This window comes from Drosophila biarmipes, chromosome 4 (assembly GCF_025231255.1).
Source record: "Drosophila biarmipes strain raj3 chromosome 4, RU_DBia_V1.1, whole genome shotgun sequence".
Lineage (NCBI taxonomy): Eukaryota > Metazoa > Arthropoda > Insecta > Diptera > Drosophilidae > Drosophila > Drosophila biarmipes.
Window position 1 is genome coordinate 1164120 of NC_066614.1, and position 12002 is coordinate 1176121.

Sequence of the window (12002 nt, forward strand, 5' to 3'; positions counted from 1 at the left end):
TGAAAATTAAAATTTACATCGATTTAGATACATCGAATAGCAATATTGTCAAGAACATTAAAATCCGTTCGAGCCACCATATATTTCGGAAAATCTGGTGGTCTACCCGCTTTTTTAATACTTTTTATAAGTCCTAGATTTAAGGTTTTTAAGTCTTTGAAGCCCATTGGTAAACCAAGGAGGCCTGTTTAGGTTTGAAAGAAACCTATCAGGTACGGATTTATTAAAAAACGTATTTTATTAAAAAACGTATTTTAAACTGTATAGAATAGTTCAGTAGCACTTTGAATGTCTGTACAATTTTACAAGGCTGTCCAATTATAATGAGAAATCATATCGTTAAGTTTATTATAGTCACATTTACGAAAACATCTCATTTTAGTTTGAGAAACTAAAGGAGAGAGGGTATCAGAGCAGAGGAAATTGTCAGTTCTATAGTTGGATGATATCCGTCTTCAGGTACAACAAGAGCGTCAATTCTACATACTGTGATTTCAGACGGGTCTGAAACAAACACAAGATCAAATTGTCTTTTTAAGGAGTTTTTTATAAAGCCTACTTGCTGAAACGATAATTCTAAAAGGCCATCCACAAAATCATGGGCGGATAAAGGATAGCGACAAATGAGTCAGTGGGAGGAGACCAAGAAATATCAGGTAGATTAAAGTTACCTAAACTATCAAAAGGTCTCTGTTAGAAAGAAGGGATAAAACTGATTTTATTGCAGACAGATGGTGCTTATAAATTACTAGGTTAGAGCCAGGTGGTCAGAGTCCCCAAACACTTTGATACGCCAAAATTAAACTTATTAGTTTTTTGGCACAGTGTTATTTCCTCTCGGTTTATTTGGAACAAATTTTTTAATTACTTAATCATCATTAAGTAAAAAGCTTTCAGAAAGTAAAACATTAAAAACATTAGGCAGAGCAAATATTTTAAAAGACGATATTCTACGAGCTTATGAAAGTCGAAATTGTTCAACTGCAATATCTTCTGATAAGAATTTTTCACGCATAAATCCCAAAACATCCTCAGATGTGGTATCTGAGGTAAATATAGAAACAAATAATTGCTTCCTTTGTGGACCAACTGAAAGTTTCTTACGCCCCCCAGCAGCAGTCTGAATCTCACCTATATATTCACTATATAGGCATGGTCGGCACCGATTTCTTTGACTTAGCCAGTACAGAAGCTTTTATTCCGGAAACAGGGACTAGCTGTATCAATACGCACAGTTGGTTCGCTTACCCTTGTGTCAACGGGAACTGCTATGGGTTGGATTCCATAGTCGTGTTAACGGCGGTTAAGCTGGCTTTTTTGCGTTTAGGCGACTCGGTTAATAATTTTTATACCCTTGCTGAGGGTATAAAGATTTCAGTCATTTGTCTAGTGATGCTGATCAAGAATATATATACTTTATGAGGTCGGAAACGTCTCCTTCACTGCTTTGCAAACTTCTAACTGAAATCGGGTCTAATTATTTCAGTTAGAAGTTTGTTTCTGCAAGGGTATAATAGTTGTTTAGGTTTGTTTAATAGCTTGGTTCACGATGATGAGACACTATCGAAAGTCGAAATGTTATATTATCTGCTATCCTGTTTTGAAAATGAAGCGTTAGGAACAGTAAAAGTTTACCAGATCAAGCAGGGAAATAATGATATTCCGTTCCTTATGTTCTTCAAAACCAAGTCCCAACAATGCACGCGCCGTCTACGACAACGTTACGATTTCTAATCGAATCTCTCTACGAACAAATTATAGCTGTAATGTAATGTTATTAATTTCCGCGGTTGCCATTTATGAATTAGAATTTCTTACCCAAATTATTGAGAAACATATTAAATGTATAGCTAGTTTATTTACAGTTATTATACATTAGTTTGTTTTATTATTATCTTAAATATTTACTGAAAATGTTCAAATTTAAATCATATAAAATAATTTTTTTACTGTAGAATGTAACAAAAGTTCGTATTGCGTTCGCAATATTTTATAATTATTATGTTTATTTTTATCAAACGTATAATTAACCAACAGTGCTGTGATCTAATCAAAAGTGACTTATACGCAACAGAAGATTATAATTAAGTTGATAACTGTTTAAAGGTATTAAATTTTGCTACACGCTTTTACTTTTGTATCTTCTTGTATTGGAAATGCTATCACACAGCGTGAGGGAAACTTTGAATTTATTCAAGCAAAACGTAAGGCAAAACGATTAAGGGCTCATTGTTGTAGGATTTTAATTGGAGAACTTGATGCCATTCCTTAAATTGTTGAATCCTGGGTATGTCCTTATCCGCTAAACTTGTTGGAGCAGCGTCTGGAGATGGCCGAATTCCAGTACGATACTCCACGCCGAGTAATGGAAGTTTATTGGTTAACTCTGCCGACTCAGTGGATTTTTGGCTGATGTTACTGATTTCATTGGTTAAGCCAACATGTAAGTTATTATTAAAACATCTGTTACTATCATCACTATTATATTTTGTTTGTGATTCTAGTGATGCTATAGGCGGGGCTGATTTTATACTGGCAACAGTACTTTCAGCACATATTGAATTAAAAGATTGTAGCATGTTGTTGTTTCGAAAATCGTTGCACTCATCCACTGTATAATTTATTTCTTCACGTTCTCCTTCATCTGCTATATCGCTATCGTTTGAGGAAGTTAAAATAGAATCATTCTCACTTTCAAATTTGACCTGCACCGCTGCACCGGCACTCGTTTCAGTCTCAAATTCTAAGTTATGTGCACCAAAAGATGAACTTTTTTTAACTTTTTCTTCTTCCTCTGTGGAGGTGTTTTCCGCTTCGCTATCGTCGTCATAACTTGAGCTGCTGCTGCTATAGTTTATTATTTTTTCCTTTATACCTACATCATTCTCTATGCACAATTCGTGGTGGAAAAACAATTTATTGTGAAGCTTTAAATCTGAAATATGATTGTTGGCTTTTGGTTTTAAATGAAATAAATGTTTAAGTTCCAAATCAATAGTCTTAATGCGACCTTTTACGTTTTTTTGGACTGCTTGGCGATAGCGGGTGTTCCGGGACCGAAAAGCTGACCTGTGTGTTTTCGATATTGATTTCCCTTTTCCCATCGAAATATGAGTTGTATTTCGTATTTTAGTTGCATCTTTCACATAAGAATTGGGAATCGTCTTTTTTAAATTTCCAATATCTGATGTATTGGGTGAAACTTCATTCATAGAGTTTGCTGGAGAATTGACTTTGCTTGGAGTTTTCTTTATTGTTAATACAATATGATTGCTGGTAGCTCCACCATCACCTAGTGGGCGTTGAACAATGGCATATTCCTCCCTATTACTGTTTTCGTATTCGTTTTCATTATAATTCTCTGCTTCATTCTCGCTATCACTGCTGTTGTTATTACTACTCAGATTAAACAAATTTCCATTTAAAACAGTCTTTATCCGCTTGCCTGGAATATTAAATTCTTTTTGTAAATGTTTTTTTTTTTTCATATCATCGCCTGCATATATTCTTTTATTTCGATGATGTAACTTTGCTTTTGTGCCGAGTGATTCAATCCTCTTATTTTTAAGCTTTTCATTTATGGAGTCTTGAGTTTCTTTTAAACTAGAAAAGCTAAAAGTGCTTGAACTACTAGCACTATGAGGACTGTCACCTTGATAATCGTTATCACTACTTGTATCGCTTGTTTCAGGATTATTATCATTAGCCAATTTTAATAAACTATTACTGAAAGCATTCCCAGAGCTCGTATTAAATAAAGTTTCAGGTGATGGTAATATATTGATGTTGGGATTAACTTGTGTTGGCACGTGATTTTTAATATGGCTGTTGATACCAGAAATCGGAACATCAATGTTAACCTTTAGCGGACTGGAATTATTAAATTTATGTTCTGCTTTAATTTCGGAAACTTCAAAATGTTGTGAAATTTGTCCGAAGTGAATCGAAGAGTTAAGCCATTTCTTAACTTTGTGTTTAGCACGTCGACACGTTGGTAAACACTTTGCAACGCCAAGAAACGGTGAAATAAACGATTTAAAACGTTTCGCCTTGAAAGGTTTTATATATTTTAAAGAACTTAGATCTTTTTTTATTTTATCTGATGTAAGAAGACCATATTTAGGTACAACATCAGCTCCATTCGTCACTGTGTACGAGTCCAAATTGTGAAAACTAGGAGATGAGTCAACACTATCCCAATTGCCATTTATATTTGGTATGTAGAAATTATGCAATGAATTTATGTGAAAACTTGTCACTCTGTTGGTTTGTACATAAAACCTATTCTTTGCTACGCAATCAGGATCCTCATGAACCGTAAAAACAGGAGAAACTTCATTGTAGGTTTCGCTGTTCTCCTTTTCTAGATGATTTTTGTCAGCTTGAGCATCGGCGTTAATATGTAGCAAACTTAACGAAACGTTTTGTGCAGGCGAACTAAAAGATACATTTTTGGTATCCAAGTTTTTTTTTATATTTTCAAGTTTAACTATTGGCTTTTGAATTTCATCCATTATTGTATTCAAAGGATCGTCGTTATCATCAAAATCTAGATCAAATATTGACTTCACTGTTTTTGGTTGAATTTCACCTACTTCAACATTATCCAAACTTTCAAAATTAAAAACTTGGTCTTCATTCTTGTGGCGAGAAATATTCTTATCACAATTTGAACTTGTTGCTGGATCGTTGATATCAGAGTCTGAAGCTTCTTTTTTGGGCTCTTTTAATGAACTTTGAACTTCCTCGATAACTATGCAAGTACATGGTACTATTTGAGCTTGGTACATTTCCTCAATTTCAAGTTCACTCATTGGGCTGTTCAAGCTGTGAATTAGGTGCATTAGTTGAGTGGTAACATCGTTAAAATTCATCGGCATCAAGTTTTTTGGAGTCCTTTCTAAGACCAATGTATGAAGAGAATTACTATTGCTGTCCAATGAAGTAGTTTCCTTAATGTCTTGTGATTTATTACTATCGTGCGATGGTTCTGAAGTGAGCGTATCACTATCCGAAATTGGAGGTTCTGTAAAGTAAAAAACGTTTTTTGAAATTATAATTATAATTAATTATAATTAGGTATTTGCTACTTTTGTTGTATACTGTTTATCGCTAGACCGACTCTCTTTTCTTTATATTCCTTTATGCTTAAATACTTTTTATACCCTTGCAGAGGGTATAATGATTTCAGTCCGACCCATAACGTATATATATTTTTGATCAGATTCACTAGACGAGTCGATCTGGCCATGTGCGTCTGTCCGTCCGTCTGGCCGTCTGTCCGTTCGTTTCTACGCAAAGTAGTCTCTTAGTTTTAAAGCTATCGGGCTGAAACTTTCCCAAAAGTCTTCTTTAGTATATAAGTCGGAACCAGCCCGATCGGAGAACTATATCTTATAGCTCCCATAGGAACTATCGGGGAAAAAATTTAAAAAAAAAAATACATTTACATAATATGAAACAAATTATAGCCTTGGGGCTATTTGACATATTATCTTATAATATTGGAAATATAATTTTTTTTAGAGCTTTGAATTCAATTTAATAAAAATCGGACTGCCATAGGAACGATCGGAAAATTATTGGAAAAATAATACGAAAACATTATATCTTTGGTGTTTTTTAACATACAACCTCCTACGCTTGGAAATAAACTTTTTGCATTGGTTCTGAATTTGGAATTAATTTTAACAAAATAGGACGACTATATCATTTAGCTGTCATAGGAAGAATCGGAAAAGTTGTGGAAAAATAATATAAAAAAATGATATCTTTGGTGTTTTTATCCTATCCTCCTATGCTTGGAAATAACATTTTGTAATTGTTTCTGAATTTCGAATTTAATTTTATTAAAATCGGACGACTATATTACACAGCTGTAGACCGACTCGTCTAATGATGCTGATCAAGAATATTTATGGGGTCGGAAAGTCTTCTTCACTGCATTGCTAACTTTAGACTGAAATCGAAATACCCTCTGCAAGGGTGTACAAAAAACATAAAAGAACGTAAATTTACTTTTAATTTAATTTTAAACTAAGTGAGAATGCTGTAGTCGATGCCATCGACTATCATATATCCATCACTCAGCTAATGGTAGTGCGAACGAGATAAATGCATAAAAATAGGAAAGCGTCTGCTCGCAAAATTATACATTTTATTTGCTTATAAATTAATCGTCCGAGCTTAACAATTGTTGGCATGTAGTACAAACAAAACAAAACGAAATCTCTCTAAAAAAAAGTGTGGGTGCTAGACGGGGTCTTAGCTTTTTCAGCGTTTGTTGGCATGACATCTTGCAATTTGCGCTGCGCAAGAAGCTTAAAAATCTACATGCCAATCCCAAACTTTTTAGCCTTTGTAGTTTTCGAGATCTCACCGTTCATCCGGGCGGACATGGATAGATCGACTCGGTTAGTGACCCTGTTCAAGAATCAGAAACGGTTTTTTCTAGCGCACCGTATAAGATAAGATGGGGTCGAAAACACACTTTTGTAACCCTCTGCAAGGGTATACAAATTGTTGACTCAGGAGTGTGTGACTTTTGAGTCTGGAAGATATCGAAACAGTAAACGGTCGTTTGCTTTGGTTTGGCAGTTTACGCGCACAAATGCAAGTATTACATTAAATTTTTCTTGGCACCATAGCCTTAGATATAATGGAAAAAACTGAAAAATTATTCCTTTGAACAGGTTATAATCTTGGGGAAGATGGCGTGCATGCATTTACACATTTACCTTTAATGTTCCATCTGTTTGCGTACTCACCTTCTATTTTGCTGGTAAAAGTAGAATTTCCCGAAAAAGTTTCCAAAATTTGTGGAGAATGATTTGAAGTGTCTAGAAACATTCAGATAAATATTAAATCGGTGAGCAATGCGCATTTACCAAAAACTAACCTGAGCAGGACGACGTTGGTCTTGGAAAAATAGCACGGCTAGCCAGTTCCCGATTTGTTGAAGAATTTGAAAGATTACTTGTTGAGGATTGCATGGAAACACTTAACTTTCTGCTCTGAATTTCATTGAAAAGTTCCTTTGTGGTTTTAACCTTTTTAACAGTTGAACCACCAAAAAATATTTGTTGAGACAGGCTAGAAGACTCCTTGGCGATAAGTGCGTCCACACCTTTCGATCCTTTTTTTCTACCCCGTCTTTTTGGAATTTGAGACTGGGAGGTGTTTTCCAAATACTCAGTTCTACAATTTGTATCGTAACCCATACTTGTTACAGGAGTAGGCATCTGATTCGCAGTTGCATTGTTTAATCGAGCATTTATTACATTTTCAGACTTTCTTACATCCTCGACAGTTGAAGGAGATAGACGGCTACATGATGCACTTGAATCGTAAGCACTGTATTCATCAAGTTTCCCTGACTCATTGTTTCGCAATACACAATTTTGCCCGGTCAATAAGCTGGAATTACTGTAGTTTGAAACATCCAATTGGTTAACAGACTTAAATCTGCCGGTAAATGTCAACTCGCTTGAGCTCAATCGAGTTTTATGCTGGGAATTACCCAATGTAGCATCCCCAGAAAAAATTGAGCTCATTGAACTGTTCGAAAGGGAAAATATATCTGAAACCGGAATAAAAACATTAAATGCATAAGTTAGGAAATTTTTATCAAAATAGTCAAATGAAACGGATAGAGGCTTTACATGGGTTTAAGTCCGGCAAGCCAAAGAGTATTATCCTTTGTAGTTACGAAAAAAAGAAAAAAAATTGGACTCAGCAGGGTGTCCAAGAATCTACATACATGTTTTATCCCAACATTATACCTCTTATGTTCATACGAACATGGCTAGATTGACTCGACTCGGATCAAGAATCTAGTGTATATAAATTCGCCATTTAAATTACCTTTCCATTAATGCCAAAAGTTAAACTAAGCAAGTTCAAGTTAGGAGTATATTTTACTTTTGTTTCTTCAAAATACTTATACCGACTAGTGTACTTTTAGGATCGAAATCGTTTTATCCTGGTTTATACATTCCGATGAATCTTGTATACAAAAATAATAACGAAATTATAATTATTTTCTTATGAATTTTACTATGGGATATATACGTTCGCTTCTTTTTAAGTTTAATCCCAAATTCTGAAATTATTAAAATAGGATTTTTAATATTCTAAAAAACACCAAAGCTATAAGTTTAAAATGTTCTGTATTTTATCATCAGGTTACCAAATTTATACCTAGTTCGCATACAGTGGTGAGTATAACTGAGTAATAGTTTGCAAATTTTGTTCAATTTATTATTTTATTTAATAATTATTAACGCAATGGAACCCACAAGTTTTTTTTTTGGTCATTCATCGAATAAATATTTACAAATTCCTCTACAAAACTTTACAAAATATTTTAAATCCTTTCGTTAGGGAAAAAACCGAAATAAACTGTTACTTGTATATAACAGTTTATTAAAATATGACAATGTCCCACATCAATTTATTACCTAATTTGTTGCCGAAAACGAAATTAAACTGTCTTTGTATTATTTTGAAATAATTATCTGATCGTTGGTTTGGCATTGTCGTCCAGAATATATAAAATTTTATATTCAAAATTATGAAATATTTAAAGAATGGTCTTCAGTGGCCTTCTTGTTTTTAAATTTAAAAAAATGTTGTGTGAGTTGTTATTCCTATGAGAGCTATACGATAAGACATTGATAAGACTTTATCTCTATCTAGTTTGGGTAGGAACAGACAGAATATATTCTTAATGGGTCGAAAATGTTTTCCCCACTAAGTTGCAAGCTTCTGACTGACCCTCTCCAAGAGTATACAAATCATTAATACACCAAGTATAATAGCTCGACCCCTAAATAAGTTTTATTTAAGAAACTCGCCTTTATCAGGGACCCAAAAATGTCGAACGGAGGCAAATTTTGGTATATATATATATATATATATATATACTTTCTGAGATCACAGCTGTTCACAGCTAAATATGTAAATATCTGTTACATGCGTTCTAACTACTACAATATACGCTTTTACTCTACGAGTAACAGGTACAAAAATAAATACAATAATACAATACCTGAATCTGCTATGAGAGAAGACTGCACGAAAGCGTCGCTAACTTTTGTTCCAAATCTTTTGTTTTGTGCGACCTGCCCCTCTCTATCTTTACTTTTTTTGTCCTTTTTCAATTTTTTCTGTCGATAGCTTGGCGTGGTTGGAATTGCAAGGGGCACAGGAACTGTTAAGTTGGACTTTTCACGCTTCGATGCACAGTTATTGTCGTTTTCATCGGAATCGGATACAATGTCAATAACAACTGAAGCTTCGTTTATCTTCTCGGTGCTCACATGGGTTAGGTTAAATACGGAATTCACCGACTGCTCATTTACGATCGGCTGAGGAGAACCCACTTGCCTACTTAGTGCAGGATGGCGACGGTCCTTTAAATTTTGCAGTGTCGTTATATTGAATTTTTCCACGTGCTCGCAATCATGGATATTGTTGACCAGGTTCGTAAAGTTGGTCCGAAGCTCAGTATGCACATCCAAAGGCGGAGGCTCGGAAGTGTCGATATTTGCTTGCATATGTGGAACAACTTGCTGCGAAGGCAACGATTGAGTGAACGGCTCGCTTAAGTGGCTGTCTGGTACTAGCGCAGTAGATTTTGGAGAGTCTAAAGCTGGCTGCGTGGGCTGGGAACCAATTTGACTAAGATGTGGCACAAATTCAGCGGCCGTTTGCTGAATCCCAACCATTTCCCTCCACTTCTTCAACAACGACTTTGCACGTCGAGCTAGGTGTTCATTTTTGGTTCTCCTTCTGAGCTGATTTATGTACTTGGCCAGTCTGGTGGCCTCGAGCTGCTCCTTGGTGATTGTCGTGCCTTCCAGTGCACAAATAACAGAGAGCACAGCATCCATATTGACGACCTATAAACAAAGTTTATAAAGACCGATTTGTTGAAAAGATAACACATTTTCTTACATCGTAGTTTTGATCAAGTGCCTGCGATAGGTGAGTGGTAAGTTGCTGGATTTGGTTTTGGTTCATTTATATCTTCCGGATTCCAAGGCCTCTGATCCGCATTCAAGGAACATAAAAAAGGAAAGAAAAATGTACTTCACGAAAACGTTATTAATTTTGTTAGTAGTTTCTGTGTTAAACTTTTTTCTACAGAAAAGGAGAGTTATAGATCAAATGAATTTTAATTAAACATGTATGGACCAAGAGAGGTAGGTTTATTGAAGACCCATTTATTTAAATTTTTTAGATTTTTAATGTAATTAATGGATGCTATGAAAATCTATGAAACACGCACACTTTGGCACTATGTATGTTGGACAATCGTTTTGCTTACAAATTGTAGCTGCACAATTAAATTGTAATGTCCCTGATCCGCCGACACACCTCTTTGAGTATAAAATTGTTTAAACTCGTCACAAAATAAAGTAAGTTTTTAATTTAATATCAATTCTCCGACTCTATGACAATTCGCCATTTTCACCATTGACAGCTGCACTTTGCGGGTGGGAAAAAACCGATAGCTGAAAATATCGATAGTTTTCACGAGTATTCGTTATAGCAAAAAAGACTGTATAGAATGGGACGCGCATCTAAGTAAATAATAGCTTTTTCCCACAAAGATAATTTGGAATCCGTAATAACGGATTGATAAAAGGAGTTACTTTATCGAAATTTGACCGACCAAGAGCTTACCTTGGAAAAGAGAGAGAGGCAAATAAGTAGTTAACGCTTTTCGTTGAGACCCTTTTCCATCGCGGTATTCAGATGAGCACAGAAATAATCAGAAAAGCAAACGAACATTCATTTTGATGAATTTCAATTACAATGCTTTTAATATGGTCGTACTATCATGCATTTAAAATTTTGTATTCTTCGGGCTGCGACTAACGACGCTCATCGAAATTCAATCGCTAAATGTGGACGAAAAACGTTAGCCACATATTTGCCTCTCGCTCACTCCTGTAGTAGGCGAGTGATATTCGATGGACGCTGTAAGCCTCGGCCAAAAGAATATAAAATGTACTTTTGGGCTAGTTTGTGCGGAAGAGGAGTGGAATCCAAAATTTTGAAATGGAAGGAAAACCCAACCGATCTGTACTCAGGTCGTCTAAGAGTTTCACTTATCGAAAAATCGTATTCTTTGTAGTGTGACCAACGATTACAAAGTTCATCCGCAATACATGTAGCAGGGTCTTATTGTCAAGCCGAATACAATTGAAGCATATAAAATCTGCTGATGCAAAGGAAAAAAATTAAAAATAAATGAAATGCTTAGAGGAATTTTTAAATTAATGTTAATAATCAAGCTTCCTCCTTCACTTGCACTGCAGTACCGATTCCTAATATGCCAGCCTGGGCCTTGAGGGACGCGGGATGGCAACGCAGTTGCACCGCTGATATTGCAGGATGGCGGCCTTCCTCCTGGAAATGGTTGGTGTTCCTTTCAACTGCTAAAATTATTTCCTGCAAGGCGAAAGAGTTCCTGAAATATTTTATTTGCGCTCTAGTAGGAATCAAATAATACTTGTCTGTTTTCTAGCTCATATATGGTACGCAAATGCTGATCGATGTAATTGATCAATAGCATACTATATTATGCAATCCTCCACCACCTCCAGTTACTTAGCAGTTAATGCGAAGAGAGAGGAAAAACAAAGCTACCCGCTAAGGGAAAGTATGAGGTGCCGTTGCCGAGCTGCTGAGCACCTTCCTGCAGTTTCAGCGGTACAACTCCTTTCCAATCCCGGCTCCAATTCACCCAAGCCCATGTCGGCTTATTGGAAATCGGAACTGTATTGCATATGGCATGTAGAAAATGACGATTACTTGTTAACATAAATAAAAAGAGTTACCTTAAACATTCCTTTAATTTTTATTTATATCGGGCGATTAGTCTTTTTAAAACGGCTTGGAAATGGAAATCTTCGGTCACATTACAAAGATTTCGACTTGTAAAACTCTTAGTCGATCTGAGTACTAGGCCTTTCTTAGAACTTAGGTAAACC

The 12002-nt window shown here is 35.4% G+C and overlaps 1 protein-coding gene across 3 annotated transcripts; it reads right to left on the reverse strand.

Moving 5' to 3' along the window:
- Positions 1-1838: 1838 nt before the first annotated feature.
- LOC108036000 (mediator of RNA polymerase II transcription subunit 26) lies at positions 1839-10501 on the reverse strand. Of its 3 annotated transcripts, none has more exons than XM_044091268.2 (6): positions 10381-10501; positions 9958-10048; positions 9050-9902; positions 6899-7579; positions 6768-6839; positions 1839-5026 (listed from the first exon to the last, which is right to left on the reverse strand). In XM_044091268.2, the coding sequence occupies exons 2-6, from the start codon at positions 10021-10023 to the stop codon at positions 2190-2192; spliced, it is 4509 nt and encodes a 1502-aa protein (XP_043947203.1). In that variant the 5' UTR covers positions 10024-10048; positions 10381-10501; the 3' UTR covers positions 1839-2189. The 3 variants fall into 3 exon arrangements, with proteins under 3 accessions (XP_043947203.1, XP_043947202.1, XP_050742808.1); XM_044091267.2 differs by having other exon boundaries at positions 10331-10497; XM_050886851.1 differs by having other exon boundaries at positions 9958-10091; positions 10331-10496.
- Positions 10502-12002: the final 1501 nt, after the last annotated feature.